This window comes from Amborella trichopoda, chromosome 2 (assembly GCF_054954075.1).
Source record: "Amborella trichopoda isolate Santa Cruz 75 chromosome 2, AtrichopodaSantaCruz75HAP2 v2.0, whole genome shotgun sequence".
Lineage (NCBI taxonomy): Eukaryota > Viridiplantae > Streptophyta > Magnoliopsida > Amborellales > Amborellaceae > Amborella > Amborella trichopoda.
This window is the reverse complement of record NC_142337.1, coordinates 12,097,522-12,117,711: the sequence shown is the minus strand read 5'-3', so window position 1 is coordinate 12,117,711 and position 20,190 is coordinate 12,097,522. Positions and strand designations below refer to the sequence as shown.

The 20,190-nt window shown below is 36.7% G+C and overlaps 1 protein-coding gene across 1 annotated transcript; it reads left to right on the top strand.

The window, feature by feature from the left end:
* The first annotated feature begins 3,108 nt into the window (after positions 1-3,108).
* Positions 3,109-18,753, top strand: PAP18 (purple acid phosphatase 18). The gene is made up of 5 exons (XM_006858106.4): positions 3,109-3,296; positions 7,299-7,967; positions 9,527-9,715; positions 9,831-9,919; positions 18,235-18,753. Exons 1-5 carry the CDS (start codon positions 3,153-3,155, stop codon positions 18,452-18,454), a joined length of 1,311 nt encoding a protein of 436 aa, XP_006858168.2. The 5' UTR covers positions 3,109-3,152; the 3' UTR covers positions 18,455-18,753.
* The last annotated feature ends 1,437 nt before the right edge of the window (positions 18,754-20,190 follow it).

Below are 20,190 nucleotides of genomic sequence, written 5' to 3'. Positions count from 1 at the left end.
CAAAAGTTTGTAATCCATTTGCGACTGTGAGTGACTTGAGGTCCGGGGAGATGTCCCCATACTTCCTAATTTATTATGTGCAAGCAGGGTTTCGGATATTTTCATTGAAGAATTTGGAAGGTTAATGTAAGGACTACAAAGTGTTTCTTATATGCCAAATAAAAAAGATCTAAGTTATTTAGAATCTTATTACATAGAGGGACTTTTCAGACAAATCAGTTTATCGAGTGATCTTTGAACATCGAAGTAGGCAATTGATTCTTACTTGGTTAAAGTTTGACTTTCGGATGTTCCTCTCAAAGTGTAAGTTTTTTGTGGATTGCTGTCAAAATAAATCGGCAATTGTTGATAATTTAAGGAAAAGGGGTTTTATCTTAACTAATGTGTGTTTTGTATAAGGCATACAGTAAATCCGGAGATCACCCAACAACCCCACCAAAGAATTCCCTTAAACTCAATTTCAATAGAAGTTCTTTAGGAAGTCTAGGTCTTGCAAGTTTTAGAGGATTAATCGAAGAACGTAGAGGTAATATAATTTATCATTTTCTGGACTGTGTGAGATTGATACTACTTCTGAAGCTAAGGCTAGAGGCCTTTTAAAGGGGTTGAACTTGATCTCTTCGTTAGATGGTGATAAAATTATTGAAGGGGATTCAAATAATATTGTTGCTAGGTGTAAAGGGTCTACTAAAGTACCTTGAAGCTTAATTCCTATCATGGAAGAAATAAGGAACCTCTTGTCCAAAATTTCAATGGTTCTTTATCATTGTTTAAAGAGGCTAATTCTAATGTTGATTCTTTAGCTAAAGGTGGGACCTATCAACTCTTGTTGGTGGTTACTAGATACTCTTAATTTGTTTACTTTTTTGTATATTTTTTTTTTCTTAAGAGAAATTACATATTGATGTTAAAAAAAGAAAGAAAAAGTTTTTTTTCCTCATAATTCATTATTTTTACTATATTTCTATGTCTCCTATTTGAATCCAAAGCATCCTTATCTTCTTTTTTCAATTTCTTTGACACTATAGTAATTTTTTGATTATTTTTCATACTCCTATTTGTTGCACCAAAATAAAATTAATATGAATGTTGTTGCCCATATATCCACTACCCCAGCTTGCTAGCTATGATCGACAAGTGAGCTTCACTCTATATAACCCTGTAAAGTAGGTAAGCGACAACAATTGTTTTAATTTCTATCTTCACAGGATTCAAAGTCTTTGTTGATTGCTCCATCTCATTCATTGAATTGAAATATTGTTCATATATTAAATTAGTTCTTTGAAACCTGGCGATTCCTGATTTTGATCGTTGATCTAGAAGGGGACCTAATAAGAACCGAATCGGTTCCAAGATGGTATGAGTTGCAACTCGGTTCCCTCCTAAAACTCACCCTTTAGTATTTTTTTTAAAGTTTATTGAATATTTTCTTAGCTCCCTCCTTAATCCCCACCCTATAAGTCCCTATTTTTATTTTATTTATTTTTAAATTTTTTTTGGATCACCTATTTGGACTGATCCAGACCAACTCGGATTGTCGATCCAGTAATCTAACACATATCTAGGGGTGAACAATCCATCGTACTGATCTAGCTTTTGAAATACTAGTTCAAATCATTTTAAAGAGAAGTAAACAGACTAGCCCCATATGAGAATGTTAACGTAATCTAGCAATTAGGCCATACAACAATGGTAAAAGGAAAAATTTATATCAGGCACCAATCGTATATTTAAAAGTAAGGTGCACTTAAAAAACACACCCAAAAAATTTGTTTTGATACTAGAGAACCTCCAATTGATAATCTCGATGTCTGGAGTCGGGGAAAAAAGACTTTCAAGTCATGAAATAGTGCATCTTGTAACACATTATTCGAACTGTCTATTCTTAAGATATATTATTGAGCATATATGTTTGCTCAATCTATATTATTTCAGAGCTTTAAATTTTATAATAGTTTATGTTTATTCCCTTGGTTAGGAGCCCTATGTGGTAGGGGTTTTTCAATTTAAAATTTTGGGAACTATCTCAAAATCCCTAGGTGATTATTCTCAATTTCAAAAATTTAAAATTTGAGTTTTTTAATACTTAGATCTCACCCATGAAAATTAGATAGACTATATTCAATTTTGAGACATTTATTTTTTCTTTGAAGGGTGCAATTAGAATTTTTTTTTTTTAATCAAAATTTATCCATGCGTCGAAGATTCTTCGGAAATTTATTTTTTCAATTAGCCAAAAGATATTATAATCCTTAAGAATATATTGTCTTTACTCTTTTGGATAAAACTCTACCTAAGATTAATTTTAGGATCTTAAATTTTGGGAGATTAACTCGTGTGCAAATAGTATGCAAACTAGGCTGTTAAAGAGGGCATTGTGAAGACCATTCGTTCCCATAAGATCATAGTGTACATTTATTCTATGCGGCAGAAATTTTCTACTACGAAAGCTTGCCGATTTTACTTCTATGCTATAAGGGAAGCATAGAAAGCTTGCCCATTTTAAAAACCACTTAAAAATCACTAGATAATGATATTCAAAAGATAAAATTAAATTTTGACTTTTTAATACTTATATCTTTCCCTTGGGTTTCTTCTCGAACTCCATAAATCGTACTTATAAACAATGTAATTTGGAAATTTTGTATATTGCATATAAAATGCATCGTCAGAAAGTAATATTTTCAAGGATACTGTTTTTATGCGGTTAGCATATTATAGAAATGCAGGCTTGACAATAAATATATTTTTCAAATAGAATTTGACTTAAATTTTTAGAGAATATATAATTTTTTACATGAATATAAAAAAAATAATAGTTTGAAAATTAAAATTAATAATTATATTAAAAAAATATTTGGACCGATATTTACAATTATTTTTAAATGGATTTATAACTCTGGACCGTAAAAATATGGTCCAGCGGACTGTAGAAATGTGGTCCAGCTAGCAATAAACAATTTTTCTATTCTCAAAATGGGGTCGTAGTGGACTGGATTTTATCCGATGGAATAAACCTACAGTAGGATCCTTCGTGAGCATTAAATACCTTATCCGGTTTTGTTCTCATCAGGAGATTAAAGAGTGAGAGTCCACGAGATTATTATTGTGAGCATCTCTGTTAGAGAGAGAGAGAGAGAGAGAGAGAGAGAATGGGGTTGGTTCTGAAACTGTTGATGCTACTGGTGATGGTGAGTGAATTATCATCCGCCATGGCGGACTATGTACGGCCGCCTGCTCGTGAGATGCTCCACTTTCCATGGCAACACAGGCAGTCCTCTTCTTATCCCCAACAGGTTCCCTATTTCTATTCCTTTTTTGGTCTTCAATATTTCTGCCACTAGGGTTTTGAATGTTCTGTAAGTTTATGGACTTTTTTCATTCTTTAAATGGTTTTCCTCCAATGCAAAGTGCTAGTTTTATGACAATTCATGATAATTGATGATCTCTAAATTTTGTCTCTATCGGTTCATTTGATTTGTGTGCACCTGTTCGCCTCTGATGCTGATGTTTGCATGTCTAATTTGCTCTGGTTACTTTTTTTGTTCTCCTTTTTTGTTTGGAGAGATGCGGATTTTGTAACCATTCTAAGTTAACAACCATTAGAAAAAGGCATTACCAGCCCAGAACAAATTTTTCTTGATGTATTCTTGAAGATTGAATTTATCTGAGGGCCTATTTTTTCTATTCGATGATCGGATTTTTTATATATTGATATTGGTATTTATTTGATTAAGATAATTTTTTTTTTTTTTTCCTTATTCAATTAGCCATCCTTTTGTATGGCAAACAGCACAATTTTAGGTCATCAACCTGAAAATACCTAGAATTTATAAGTCCTTAGCCTTTATGTTCCAAATGAAGTTCTATACTCTCTAGTAATTCAGTTACTCTCTAGTAGTTCAGTTTTCCTAATTGAAACTGAAATTCATACATTGAGCTCTTCTTTATATTATAGAAGCTGCATAGCTTAAAAAAGCGGCCCACCCGGGCCTGGGTTACATCGCCCAGGCATTGGCAGCCTACTGAGCACTGGGTCCCCTGGCCCTGGGCAGGCGTCCAGGACTGTGCCTACCCCGGAAAATACCCCTCTTGAAGTGGCATTTTAATCCTTTTTCCCCTAAATAAAGAGCGGGGAGGGGGGTGGGTGGGATTTAGGTTTTATTGTGACCTAAACCCCTTTTTTTCCTTTTAGAGTGAAAAGAAGAAGAAGAAAACAACCGCATTTTTTCACTTGTGTAAGATTGATCAGGCAATTCAAAGTTTTGAAAAATCGATCTAAACATAATTATTTTGGTTTGAATTTGATTTTGTAGATTTTATAAGTTTGTTAGAGGGATTTTAAGAAGCATTTGAGATTGAGAAACATCGCAAAGGTGGAAGATTGAAGATTGAGCAATCCAGGTCAGTGAAAACATTTCGTATTTGAGATTGCTTTTGTTATTTCGAAATGTCTTCTTCGGGTTCTACTAGGTGTCTAGGAGTGGTGATCCGTGTTTGAAATATGGTTATAACCCGAATCCTTTAGATAAAAATTGTATAAAGGATAATTATTGTGAAAGAGATGCCAAGGTATGAACCGGTTCAAGAAACATCTTGCTGGTATCAGGGGGGATGTTGCTCCCTATAAAAATATTCTTGTTGCGATTAGGGAGGAGATTAGAGATTATATGAATTTTCATAGAATTCGTAATGTGTTATACCTCAATATGCATTTTTTACACATAACTTGGACCTAAAACAGTCGGATCATACATTTCCTACCCCTGTTTTTTCACCTGAGCTGCCGAGAAACTTGAGCTGCTGTCCAGGCGCTAGGCTGCCAGGACCCCCCTCGGTCGCCTAGGTGACACTTGGTGTTTTTTGGATCATTGAGAAGCTGTTGGCTAAGCCTTCACATTGTGGTTTGAATTCAGTATAAAAGCACATCTGATTTTGAATGGATGGTCCTCACGTTATTATGCTCATTCCTGGAAAAATCTGCTTTATGTTTGCAGCTTTGAGTCAGCTTGAATTTAATCCAAGCTGACTGCAATGTGCACAATACAGATTGCAACACATCACATCCACATATGATAAAGTTGATCACATCCACATATGATAAAGTTGATAAACAGACTTTCAATCGAAATTTGTTATAATGTGACATTGGTTGGAGGATTGTTTGGTATCCCACCTTCAGAGGGATCTCAAAGATCCTCTTTTTCGCCTTTTTTTTGAAAGTTAATGCTGAAAAGTAGGGGTCTTAGTGATCTCTAGGCCTAGGTGGGTCTTCTCTTTGGGAGTTTGAACATAGTGTTCGTCAATCTTGGGGTGTTTGATAGGATGGCTTGGATGTGGTAGGAGAATGTGAATAAGTTCTCAGCTAATTCTTTTCTTCTGCTGTTGAAGGGTGTCTTGAAGAGAGATGACTGATATCTCATGACTGGATTTTATAGAGTACCTCCTAGAGTTCATGCTTTTGAGGTTGTCGTGCTCGATTAGGGCCTCACGTGCAACCACCTTCTGCAGTGTTGTCGAATGAATAGATCTATACATCATACCATTTCAGGAGGTCAAGGAGATTATGATACTTGCTTCTACACCTGTGACTGTCTCTAGAATTTATCTGGAGCTGCTTCATGTCAATGTTTGGATTTCATTTGATGATGCTGGTTACATTAGCTATCCATATTTCTCTGGTCCCAACCATTAAGATTTGGTGAAATAGGCAACTAGGCAGGTTTGCAAGATGTGCCATATTGTGGGTTGTTTTGAAGGAATGTAACATTAGGAATTTCAGCAGGCATTTCGAAGTATTTTGGCCTGTGAGAGTATTCCGTACTGGATAATCTCTTATGCACTGACTTTCATAGATTTCAAAGTTATCAGCAATGCATACTTAATGATGTGACTAGAGGCTGCTTCTAGTAGCAAGGCCTTGGACTTTTTTTTAGTAGCAAGGCCTTGGGCATTCCCAAAGCTTGTGGCTCGATGATTTCCTCCTCCTCAGGACACCTGGAAGTCTAACTTCAATGGAAGTTCTTTAGTTTTGGAGTTTGGGTTGTTAATGTTTGTCAAACTTTCTAGGGCACTGCTAAGGTATGCACTCATTTATGTCTAAGAGTGCATGTCTGATGTAACTGTGGGTATTCCCTTAGCCATTCTCAAGTCTCAACCCTCATAGTGGAGGAAGTGACCCAGTTCACGTTATTTGGCTAGAGGTGTTTCAGATTAATTGTGAAGGATTATAGACATATTGGGGAAGATTTTTGAATTTTAGTAGCAGTTTGGTGGTTTCTTTCACTATACTCCTTGGGATTAAAATACAGAGGACAATAGTCTGGCATGTGATGGCATCGCTGGGGACTTTCTTCTGCATTGAAACCCCCCTTCTAAGTGAATTGATAGCTACTTGTTGGACTTATATTTGTCATTCTTTTATATGTTGTCCGTTGTTTCTTTCTTGTGGTGATATTTGTTGTTCTTTTTTATATTCTGTCATTTCTTTATATTGTCCATCATTTATTGTTTCTATATAATCCTTTTGGTTTTCTTTGCATACTCTATGTTTGTTTGCATCCAGCGCTGCTTCACATATATAATTTCACATATCATTATAAGTTAGTTATAGAAAAAATTTATAATCCTTACTTTTCAACATTTAGTTGCAATCTTCTTGCCAAAAAATGTAATGCAATGTCAAGACTTATTGCCTCATTTCCTCAAATTCATGTTTCTTTTGGGGAATAGTACTTAGCATTGTAAGCTTGCTGTTGGTATCTCTGGGAACTTGGAGTCGTCAAATTAAAATGGCACTTACTTAGGAAGCACATCGAAATTGCTGCAATGAAGAATGAAAGTCACCGTCGGACAATACTCTGGCTTCTATGGCTATAGTCTTCCGCAGTAATTGATGTGTGGAGGATACATATACTTCTATTATTCAATGAACTTTTTGATAGTAAAACAAAGCATGTCATTCTAAAGCAAAGTGTATTAAATTGTTAATTCCTGTTCAAATAAAGTTAAAGTGGTTATTCAGTCAGATTCATGGAGATAAATGATATACATTCTAATTCTTCTCAAATAGGTAAATTTATTTACTATGGTATAAGTGTCCACACCTATCAATACTCCTTGCAATTCCTTTGTATTTATTTTTGATATAAATATTTTTTAGTTCGTTTCATTACTTTTTTAGATTTGTTATCAAATATTTTGCTTTCTGCTGTTGAATATATGGATGATGATGAGCTTGTCATATTATTATATTGCTTTGGAAAAGCATCATTCACTTATTTGGTGAAATTCTGCAGGTTCACATTTCACTAGCAGGGGATAAACACATGAGGGTTACATGGGTCACAGATGATGATTCCTCTACTTCAGTTGTTGACTATGGGACATCTCCAGGAAGATACACACAATCTGCCCAAGGTGAAAGCACATCCTATAGCTATATGTTTTACAGTTCGGGCGAGATACACCATGTTGTGATTGGACCCCTTGAGCCCAGTTCATATTACTACTATCAATGTGGTGGAGAAGGACCAGAGTTTTCGTTCAAGACTCCACCGTCTCAACTCCCAATAACTTTTGCTGTTGTGGGTGATCTTGGGCAGACGGGTTGGACATCATCGACTCTAGACCACATTGATAAATGTGAATATGATGTTCATTTGCTTCCTGGAGATCTTTCATATGCAGATTATAGGCAACATTTGTGGGACTCTTTTGGTGAGCTTGTGCAGCCTCTTGCTAGTGCAAGGCCGTGGATGGTGACTGAAGGAAACCATGAAAAAGAAAGCATTCCATTCTTTAAGGCTGGTTTTGATGCTTATAATGCTAGGTGGAAGATGCCCTTTGAGGAGAGTGGTTCAGGTTCGAATCTGTATTATTCTTTTGAGGTCGCAGGGGTGCATCTCCTGATGCTAGGGTCATACACAGATTATGATAAGTATTCAGATCAATATAAGTGGCTCAAGGTTAGTTGTTTCTTTGGAAAATTTGTAATAATGTTTGTGGTTTCCATAATAATGCAAGGGTGTGGTTTGTATGGAGCCGAGGCTCTAAACAATCAAAGTAAAGCGCACCTTCATATATAATCGAGAAATGTGGTTTGAATACTGGAAATCTTTGTGATAGCCTTAAAATATATTTTCATCTTTAATTATAAAATTTAAAGCTTAAAAAGTAGTGTACATTGAGCAGATCTATGAAAACTTGAAAATCTTGAAAATTGATGGTCCAAAAATGCGTTACAAGATGCACTAGTTCCAAAACTTGAAATTCATTTTTTTCTCGTGTCCATGCATCTTGATGTCGAGATGATCAATTTGAGGGTATTTAGGCATCAAAACAACCTCTTTTAGTGAAAGTTTTGAGGTGGGCTCTAATTTGATTGTTTAGAGCCTCGGCTCTATATAAACTTTTTCCATTATGCAACTACCTCATAATCTGGACTAGTTTCTTTACATAATTCCAGCAACCGATTGCAGTTGAAGATCTGTTTTAGGGTTTATAAATAGGATCTTTTGCTAAAATCTTGAAGAACTTATGGTTTATAAATAGAATCGTTTGCTAAAATATTGAAGAATTTATGCTATAGATATTTCTAAATGTGCTATGTTGCATGGGCACTTTCTCAGAGGTGGATGGCAGGAGTATGCCATGTGTGAGACACTTGCAATGTCTGACAGCCATGTCCATGTCTTTCTTACCATGATGCTGATGCTCTTGAATTTGGATGCTGAATTTATATGAAGTACTCTAACAAATTCAAAAGTGCAGCACTTGGGCTGCCTGGGCAAAATCGATGGCTACTAAACACAACAATCCCATGTCAAATGCTGTCCCTGTGGATTTATCTTTCTCATGGTTTCCATGTTTTCCATGTCCCATTTTTAATTTGAGACTTCTTATCCTACTTATGCTCTGGATGGCTGGAATACTATGCTTAATTGTCAAAATATGCGCCTTGAAAAACTACTGTGCTTATGTTTTCCGAAACTTAATTTGCATTTTCATGTTGCAAGAGCAACTCAAACATATCAAGAACATGGAAGCATTTTTTCCTGTTTTTCCATTTGTATTGTCCAAAATATTTCATTATGTAAGGATTACCTTTGGTACTTGGGTTAATTTAGAGGTCTAATAAAGGTGAGGACCTTAAACTTTCCCTTAACCCTTCCCAGGCTTAGGTAAAAAAGGTGGGTTGCATTAGGTAGACAGCTAGTGTAAAACTTTGCCACATCTTATCATGAATCCTGAACTTATGTTATATGCTCGTGCTAGGGCGTTTTGCTCTTGATAGAGTAGAATGGTGGAACAAGATTTATGTAGCTGACCCCAAATAGTTGGGGTAAGGCTTTGATGATGATGATGCTAACTTGGGATAATTTAGGATATTCTTGGTAATCCAAGCATTTCATGTGAACGAGAAGATAATTTCATGATTTCTTTCTTCATTGAACATGGATTGTTTTGATTTTATCCTCATACTTATTGTGATTCCTTTATTTCTATTGGGCTGTTGGATTTCCAGGCTGATCTCGCAAAGGTAGACCGAAAAAGGACACCTTGGCTTATTGCCTTGTTTCATGTGCCTTGGTATAACAGTAACTGGGCACACCAAGGTGAGGGTGATGACATGATGGCGGCTGTAGAGCCATTGCTTTATGAAGCCAAGGTTGACATCATGTTGGCTGGCCATGTACATGCTTATGAACGTTCAGTAAGTCCAAAGTCTTCATGAATTTCAAACTTTTGATTCTGTTTTTTTTTTGGTTTCTGTTTTGCTTTTTGCAACATATTATATTATAATTGTGTTATCTCTTGTCGATGATTAGAATCGGGTGAACAAGGGGAAGGTGGATTCTTGTGGAGCTATACATATTACAATTGGAGATGGTGGAAACAGGGAAGGTTTGGCCCAAAGGTAAGTCTTTCATCCTCTAGAAACATTCTTTTTCTAGTTGTTTCCCTTTCAAGACTGACTTGTGAAGTACTATAGGACTATGTTTCCTGCTTTGGAAGACATGCTTGCTACATCAAAATGCCTGATCCTCAATAAGTTTTTGAAATCTCATAATTTCGAAAGTATCCTTATGTAATCATCCAATACTATGAAATTGAAGGGAAGTACTGTAGTACGGCTATAAGACTAGCCAATGCTTGATGGGATGAAATGTTGGGTAGTCAATATATTCATAGAATGAGTGTAGCTGAGATGAGGATGTTGAGATGGATGATTGGCAAGATAAAACATTATAGAACTTATAATGAATACATCTGAAGGAACTTAGGGATGACTCCAATAGGTGATAAGATGAGGGAAAATATTTTAGGTGGTCTGCCATGTACAACGTCAACCTGAAACAATACCAGTTAGGAAGGTGATCTGGTTTAGGTGGAAGGCTCTAAAAGGGCAAGGGGAAGGCCGAAAAGGACTCGGATGAATTAGTGAGAAAAGATATGGTGAACTAGGATTTGTGTAGCCGATCCCTAATAATTGGGATAAGGATCAGATGATGATGATCCTTTGTGAGACTTGTTCAAGTGTAAAACACTGACAATGGGGTATATGTTAAAGATTTACTACTCCATATGCGAACTTATGTGATTTCTATGAATTTGCAAAATGAATGAGATATGTTGGATTTCATTCAAAGCTTCTTTGTAATGGGCTGAAATCCTAGTGGACAATTGAGCATTCTTTTGGGCCACAAGTAGAAAATATTTATATGCAAAATCTCAACCACGAGCTACCATTTGTGTTGCAAAGCTGTAAATAGAAAAGTTACTTGCATGCAGCCATGCTATGCATGGAGAGAGAAAGACACAACTTGTCTTTATCAGATTATGGCAGTCTTTGTGTTTTAGAAAATGTATAGAAAAATTATTATATCTAGAAATTAAAAACTAATACATAGAATGTTCAATGTTATTTTAATCTAACTTAATAAACAAAAGATAAAATTTTAAGTCGAAATCAGTGTTGTTAGGACTGGATCTGCCATTGAATTGGTGGAGGCTACAGTTTAGTCAGATCGGTTAAATATTAGTTTAATCTAACTTAATATATGAAAGATAGAAATTTTAGTCAAAATCATTGTTATTAGGTTGAATCGACCATGAAATTGGTGAAAGGCGACAATTTAGTCAGATCTGTTCACTGGTCTGAGTCGTTTGACTAGTTGAATTTAAAATTTAAAAATAGAAAATAAAAACAAATCTGGAAAACCTCAAAAAGTAACGAAAATTTCATGAAAAATAATAAAATTTTAAGAACAATAAGGACATTATAATTTCGTAAATAAATAGGATTAGGAGCCTAACTTCAGAATAACAATATATATCATATGAAGCAGGCCACCATGGCACAAACTCATTAACTTGAATTTGAAGGACATTAAACAAGTAAAACAATACATAACATATGAAGCAGGCCACCATGGCACAAACTCATTAACTTGAATTTAAGGGCATGGCATTAAACAAGTAAACTTGTAAAGTGAATCCCATATCCATGCAAAGCCCCACAAGATAATTGGTTCTTATCTAACTCTCACAAAGACACAAACCATAAAGCAATCAAAAGTTGTGAAACGTGGCCTTCCTACGGATTACATAATACATAAATGGTAAAACACACAAATTCGAGTCAAACGTTGTCTTCATCTTAATCTCCTTCTTCTTTGTCATCTACTACATCACCAACTTCCTCATCATTATTAATAATATCCTATCCATTGAAACCCATTAGATCCTCATCTCCACTGCATAGTAGAAAGATTTTGGTACTAAGAAACCATAGTGTATGCATACTTCCCTAGGAGCCTAGGAGTCTTGAATATGACAAGAGAATATTTAAAAAAATCCAAATCAAGCACTTAAATGCAGCTCCTTCTACTGGTTCCATTTCCATCCAATTATTAAAGTTTCTTCCATTTCCATCAAATTTTTAAGAACTATGTAATGTTATCTTAATAGTATGAGGCCCTATTACTACAATTTGTTGTCAACTGGTTATTACCTTTGCTTCAACCTCAAGTTATAGCACAAAGACTAAGTCATTGAGCCTCTCATGCTCCAAAGTTGTTCACCTTCCTGTATGGATGGATGTAAACATGCTCCAATTCCTCTTACAACCACCTGCACCGCAAGTTTGGTTGATGATATGAGTTTGAACTTTTGTAGGTTAGGAGCGTTCCCACGAAATCTTTCCCACCATTCAGAAATTGAACAATAGAGAAAGCAAAATGGGTGATTGCAAACTGTATTAGATTTTAAGATATGGGCACGATAAAATCAATCTATAAACTACACAAATGGAACAATGGAACTTTGAATTTGGAGGAGGATAAATTTAATTACTGGGAGGATATCGTCGCGATTGTTTATGGCCATCTTTCACCCAAAGTCACCCCAGGCCTTCTTGTACAAGCTCATATTCTTGCCATATAGGACTGTTAACGGCCAGGGTTTCTGCTGGGCCAGCCTTGACCTGAGACTAGGCCTGAAAATTTAGTTTCAGGCTCAGGCAGGCTTGGCTTGATTTCATTGTAATAAGGCCTATACCCTACCTGGGCCTGTAAAAATGTGCCAGTCCCTATATAAATATGGAATGGAATTTGTTCCCTGCCCGGGCCTAGCTTGTAGGCCTTAAAAGTGGCCCAATCCAACCTGAAACCGGGCTCTACAGGAAAGCCCACGGGCATCCCCCGTCCATTAATGGCCCTATTGCCAATCCTTACTTGCATATGCCAATCGATATACAACATCTCAATCATGGCATGCATGCCTTTAGAAGTCTCTGAATGAGTGGTAGATTGGGATTTCTTGTAGAAAATTTTTGGGTTAAGCCAATAAACAATTTCATGCATAGGGTAATGCAATTACTTATCCCATCTCCTATCAGCAATCTTCCAAAATTTCTTATACCTAGACTTTTTCTACTTAAAAGTTGCAATAATGGCTTCTCCTTAGCTCCATCCCTGGCCTCATAAATATATCCTATGGCAGACCATCAGTCCACCCATCAACCATAATTCAGTATCCATGATTGGCTCGGATCCCTTGTATGTCTCTCTATATAGACCTTTATGCTCGATATTTTTCTTCAGTAGCCAACTTTTAACCATTATCATCATCCGAGCCTTATCCCAACTATTTGGGGATGGCCAGCAACCAACATTTAACCAATGTTCGAAAAACGCTAAGCAGTGGTGCTTAGGCAGTTAAAGGGGCTCTGGCCACGTAGGTGCTACGTTGTTGCCTTGATTTTGAGGTGCCCTATATACACATGTACGTATATGTGCGCTCCACACATGCGTGCATGCACATACACATGCGAATATATATCATCATCATCATCGTAGCCTATTCCCAATTAATTGGGGTTGGCTACATGAAATCCTGGTCTGCCATTCTGCTTTATCAAATGCCATACCCTCAGTGAGGCCATTAGTCCCCATATCTTTTTTGGCCAATCACGTCTTTTTGGGCCTACCCCTTACCCTTTTCAGTCCTTCCAATTGAACTAACTTACTCCTTCTAACAAGTGTTGTACTTGGTCGGCGCCATACATGGCCAGCTCACCTAAGTCTACTCTCTCTCATCTTATCGCCTATTGGTGCGATACCTAAATTCTCCCTAATTGGATTCATTTTGAATTTTATCCCTTCTTGTTTTGCTACTCATCCATCTCAATATCCTCATCTCCGCTACATTCATTTTATGGGTATATTGTTTTTGTCCGCTCAACATTCCGCCCTATAGAGCAAAGGTGGTCTCACAATTGTCTTGCCCTTCAGCTTCATTAGTATATGGCGATCATATAAAATTCCAGTGGCACATCTCCACTTCGCCCACCCAGCTCTAATCTTATGTACGACATCTTCCTCAATCTGTTAATTTTCTTGGATTATCGACCCAAGGTATCGAAAGTGCAATATTTTTTGTACTTCTTGGCTATCAATCGTAACTACTTCCTCATCTCTACTCATATTATTACTAAACTTGAATTCCATATACTCTGTCTTAATTCGGTTAATTTTATTACTTTTGGATTCTAGAGCATCCCTCCAAAGTTCTAACTTTATGCTGACACCGTTTCGGGTCTCATCGATCAAAACTATGTCATCTGCAAATAGCATACACCACGATACCTTATCTTGTAGGTGCGTAGTTAAGTCGTCCATAACTAAGACAAAGAGGTATGAGCTCAATGCCGACCTTCGATGTAGACCCATTGTCACTAAAAACTCACTCGTCTCTCCACTAGTTGTTCTTATATGCGAGTATATATCATTTATGCATATATATACCCAAAACCATTTATGCATATATAATATATATGTGCGTAAAACATATTAAAATCATCGAATGACATTTCACAATTGTGATAAATTAGTATGTGTAAGAATAAAGTAACTGACGGCTACAAAGAATAAGGAATTGGGCTTGGATTAAGACGGTAGTAGTTGTGTTTTCATAGCACTACGTCTCAAGATCCATTCCTATGTAACCTTGTCACAACCCCCAAAAAAAAAAAAAACAACTACAAAGGGTAAAGATAATCAACATTCCAAAAAAGGCCAGGCACCCGGCCTGTCCCAAGGTACCAATACCTAGGCGGCCACCTAGAACCTCAAGTGCCCTAAGGTGACAGATTTTCAAACATACACATATATGTGCTGTCCAAATGCACATATATGCTGATATTTGTGTCAATTTTGTATGTTTTTGCATTTATATAAAGTCTAACCAATTATTTCATACAAATATATATGCATTTAATGTTAGAACATGTTTAAAACTTCACACCATTGAAAGTTTCAATTCTTTGAACAACTGAAATAGTGAAAAACATGAACAAGTCTATTGTATTAGTGTCCATATCCCATAGTGGCATAGTCAATAGTTCATAGTTCATAGAATCATCATAAACATAGACCTAACCAAAATGACCAATACAAAATGATGCAATATAAAAGATAAGATGCAATACAAAAGAAAAGAAAGAGAAGATATTTGATTCTTCAAATCACTCTTTCTAACCCTTTTTCAGGATAGAATTTTTCACTCTAGGGGTTTAGAATACCCCCAAAACACCCTTTTCCCCTTTCTCCATGGGTCAAAAAGACAAAATTCCATTACGCAAATTTATTCCTGCGAAGCATCACAAATCCATCTTCAAGATGGATGTAGAGTGGTCATCATCATCATCATTTTAGCCTTTTCCCAATTACTTGGGGTCGGCTATATGAATTCTGGTTCTCCATTCTGCTCTATTAAAGGCCATATCCTCATTGAGGCCAAAAGTCTCTATATTTTTCGGACTACATCGAACCACATCCTTTCGGGCCTACCCCTTGCCCGTTTTAGTGCTTCCACTGGAAATAACTCGCACCTCCTAACAGGAACTGTACTTGGTCGGCGCCACACATGGCCAACCTATTTAAGTCTACAAAAAAAAATTAGAAGTCAATGGTCTAATTTTTTTTTCAAAAAATTATCACTTTTAGTTTTTAAAATATAGTTTCTTACATATTAATGATCTCCATTTTAGATATAATACCTAAAACAACTAAGTCCAAAATCCATCTAAAAAATTGATCATGACGAGGGGCCCATATCTACGATAATATATTTATGACTGTACTAATTATAATCACAATAATATCTCCTACACATTATATTTTCTCAATTACTATAATATTCCTCCTGCTTAACTAAAGTATTCGTCATCAAAGGTTTGTTGTCCTATTTTTTTATGTACTGTCAAAATTTTAAATTAGCTTTATATTTATAAAACTTATAAATCTCTCTTTCGCTTTCTTTCTACAGGTGTGAGAAACCATTATTATTACATTATGCATGACGTTTTAACGACACCTGCAACCTTGGTGCATGCTATTAGTTTAAATAACATTGCTTAATGGGTTGAATTTGGAGCTATTATAGGTAGAGGTTGGTCAGGTGGCACTTAAAAACAATATCAGATTAATTTTGGGATATAAAGAAATCGACGGTCTATGAAGCAAAAAATTATTAATTGTGCATCAACAAAATCATTAATTGTGCATCAATACCACCTTATTTATTATTCCTCCAAAAAAGAATAATGCAAAGTTTTTCTCTATGTAATTTTGATAAATTATCTATTAATTAATTAATTAGCAGGTTTTCTTCAGTTCATACGCATTCTTCTTAAAAAGCCTTTGATAGTTTTCTAGACATTATTTCAGACTCAAAACTAGGGGTATTTTAGTCTGAAAATATGACACAGTGGTAGTTTCAAAACAAAATCATGACACTTCGAATCGAATGGGAGGATTCATTAAATTAATACATATGAATATAGGACCGTTTGAAACTGAGACACAACCGCCCTCAAACCCCCATTTGGTACATTGTAAACAAATGATTTTATAGCTAGTTTTTATTGGAGTTTTGGTGTTCTTGGTCCTAACCTCCTAGGCTTATTTGTCTGGGAATAACAGATCTTGTGATGTTTTGAAGTCTATCAGGGATGCAAATTTGATTCCTAAATTGCCAAGAAAAATGATGTTGGATGAATTGTTTCTGCAATTGATTGCAAGGAGGGCATTACTGTGTTAATTGAGGAAGTTTTTACGGGATAGAGGTTGCTCTCTTTAGCTTCCAAAGAGAGATATGAAGGGAGTGGGCTTGGCCCTCCTTTGATTGTGTGCATTACTGCATCATGTGTTTACTTCCCATTATTTTGTTGGGGATATTAGATATTGTCGGATATACTTGGAAAAGTATTACGCAGTCACCCAAAGTCCAAAATGTTCATTTGGACACTGAGTTAGGTGGAGTTGATGGACCCCAAAAATTCTCATTTCACTCTATGATCAATTTATTTATTTATTTATTTCTTTGAGAATGTTAACACTGTATTAAAGGCATAAAACATACAAAATGTTACAAAATTTGATCCCAAAGGAATAAGGGCTGTTTACATCCAAAAAATTAAGACTCCCCTTAGGGGAGCCCTATACAAAATACGGGGAGTCTAAGGGACGAGACACTCCGCCAACTGGAGATGATGACTGAGGCTGCAAAAAATTACTCAGTCACTTGAGTATTTGCACCTTCTTTGGCGAGTGAGTCTGCGTGTGAATTACTTTCACACCGAACGTGTTTCCAAGGAATCGATAGGCCCGAGCAAAGGTGGGCAACTTCTTCGAAAATGTATGCTAGAGACCAGGGATAATGGGTGGAGGCGGAGGCCCAACGAATTACATTGTGTGAATCACCTTCCACTGTGAGGGTAGAGGACCAACTATGTTCAAAGAGTCTAAGGCCTTCAAGGAGTACGTGAGCTTCTGCCATTTGGGAGTTGAAGTGACCGATAGGTTTGGAGTAGGAAACCAGGATTACACCCTCGTGGTTCCTAAACAAGCCACCGATGCCGGCCGGTCCCGGGTTGCCAAAGGAACACCCATCAAAATTCAGCTTGATGGTACCAGGGTCAGGAGGAATCCAGTGGGGGTCCTGGGAACCCTGGGGTGCGACAAATGAAGGAGGGGTAGCCAGTCTTGGTGAAAGGCCAAGAGATGGATGCCCTTGAAGAGTTTATGGTTAGAGGCCCAGAAAGTCACCATAGTGCTGATCTTGTCGAACAAAACTGTGGTAGACTTGTATTGTCCTTGGAAGATCCTATGCTTGCGCTCGATCCACACAGTCCAAAGGAGCGCGAAGTTTATTTATTTATTTTTTTAAAAATAACTTAGAAGTTTGTTCAAAAGAAAAAAATCATTTAGAATTTGAGATACTCAAAATTCCCTCAAACTGAATCGAGAATGTCCATTTCTATTGACGTTGGATCTGGAAAGTTCTGACCTCAATTCTTTTGTTAAGTTTTGATCATAAGGTGAATCAAAGATGATTTGAAAAGTTTTAGGGCTTAAAACTCTCCAACTAGGTATCATGCCTGTGAATCTGTATGTACAATTGGACCTGCTGGATCACCCCAAATGCTTGTACTTAGTTGTTTCTTTTAATCTTTGCTCATTTATCATGATTCCTTATGCTGATTAAATAATTCCATTTATTAGCATGGTTGTTCCTTCGTATTTTTTTCCCCGCTTTGTTTTTTTTCACAAGTTTTCATATGGAGTGTTGCAGAATCTGTGAACTGCTTCTAAGAATATAGCCAAGAAAACAGTTTAAGGCCTTTTGTTCTAAAAGTAAATTGTCTTTTCACTGTTTAATTGTTAATAGGTACAAAAACCCCAAACCTGAGTGGTCTATGTTTCGGGAAGCAAGTTTTGGGCATGGTGAACTGCAAGTTGTGAATTCAAGCCATGCATTTTGGAGCTGGCATCGCAATGATAACGATGAGTCAGTGAGGTCAGATCAGCTGTGGATCCACTCCCTCACAAGCTCAGGATGTGTCAGAGACAATAGTTTTGAACGTAGGAAGATCCTTTCATCACCATAGATGGGATAAGTAGTATATCCTGGTATTGATATAGTATGCGGTGTTTATAATTAAGTATAGGATATTTGCTTTCTGCCATAGGTTGCTCTCATAGATGAGATTACTGATGCAACTGCATGTGCCATGCTATGTTTATGCGTATTGTGGTTCGATCCTGATGTATCTTTTGTACTTAGGCATGCCCCTCTTGTGCTTCTTTTCTGTGAATGCATGTGAAGAGAATGCCTGGTGGGCTTACATGGCTGTTTTGTACATAAATGTATTTTCCGTGAATGATAAGGTATATGTTACTTTCAGAATTTTGATTGTACTTGTTGTAGCATTCAAGGGGCTGAGAGAGAGAGAGAGAGAGAGAGAGAGACTCGGTTAGGTCTCTATATAGGTTATTATTCTCAAGACAGATATAGAGCATTGGACCAGGGCCTGATGTATATATGAAGTTTACTTGTCCCACACATGGTACAGGCTCTTGGTTGGTCATCGGGACAAGGAAAGCTTGATAATCTGGGCGGAAGAGGCCTCATTCTCCCAAATGTTCGCCTATTGTGTCAAAATCAGGAAGTCTTGTGACCAGTTATTCCTACAACTGGTTTGTGAGATGGGCTCTGGAAAATTTTAGGTAGGAGTGTTTATTTCCTCAAACAATGCGCCCATTTTTCAATAATGGCTAGATCCACCTCTGTCGAAGATTGGAAAGACTATGAAAAGCTGTGGTGAGACACAATACAGTGGGGAAATTGGAAGGGAAGAAATAGGAGAAAGTTTGCAGGAAAGCTGCAGAATGGGCATCAATAAGCAAAGAATTGGGGAATTTGGAAGGGAAAAAATAGGAGAAAGTTTGCAGGAAATTTGCAGAATGGACATCGGTAAGCAAAGAATGGGGGAATTTGGAAGGAAAAAAATAGGAGAAATTTGTAGGAGAGCTGCAGAATGGGCGCCAGTAAGCAAAGAATGATGGGGTATTATGACATGACGTGATTTATGATTTTAAAGAAGTTGCTACTATGAATTTTAGGAGAGCAAGATCAAGTTACTGGCAGCCACCACCTGACGGGGTTATCAAATTGAACTTTAATGGAATCTTTTGAGGCAATCCAAGGACAGCAGGAATAGGTGGTCTAAGCAAGTAGAACTCAGCTGAGTCAACTCGGACAATTAGCTGAGGCAAGTTCCTATAAGCCTACTCAGGTACATGGAAACTTGTGCGGACTCACTCGATTTATGTAGGAGATAGCACGAGTTTGAAAATACTCGGGTATGTCACTATAATAGTCGCCCAAATACTGCTATTAATAAAAAACAAAAAAGGGGAATTTCATCCGGTGTACTCTCTCTCTCTAAAAATTAGAGAGAATAAAAATCTGCCTCCCAGTTTTGATCTCCATTTCTCTCCTCCCTTTTTCTCATCTCTCTAAATGGAGCACAAAAATTTGCGTCCCTTGCTTGCATTTTTCAAAAAAAGGGGATTGGAATCTGTACCCCCTCTCTCTCTCTCTCCTCCCACCCTACACAGCAATCTCTCTCTTCACAAATACTCTTCCCACCCTCTTAAATCTACTAATCGGGTCATACCATTTATTTTTTTGTATATAGAGGTGACAATCATTTTTGTCTCTTAAATTCTAAAATGGGTGATTGTAAGAGTGTCATTGAATAGACACAAAGTTCCATAAAAAATATTCTCTGACTTCGTGCTTCAAGCCATCCAATTTGACATCTGATGTGTGGAAATGATT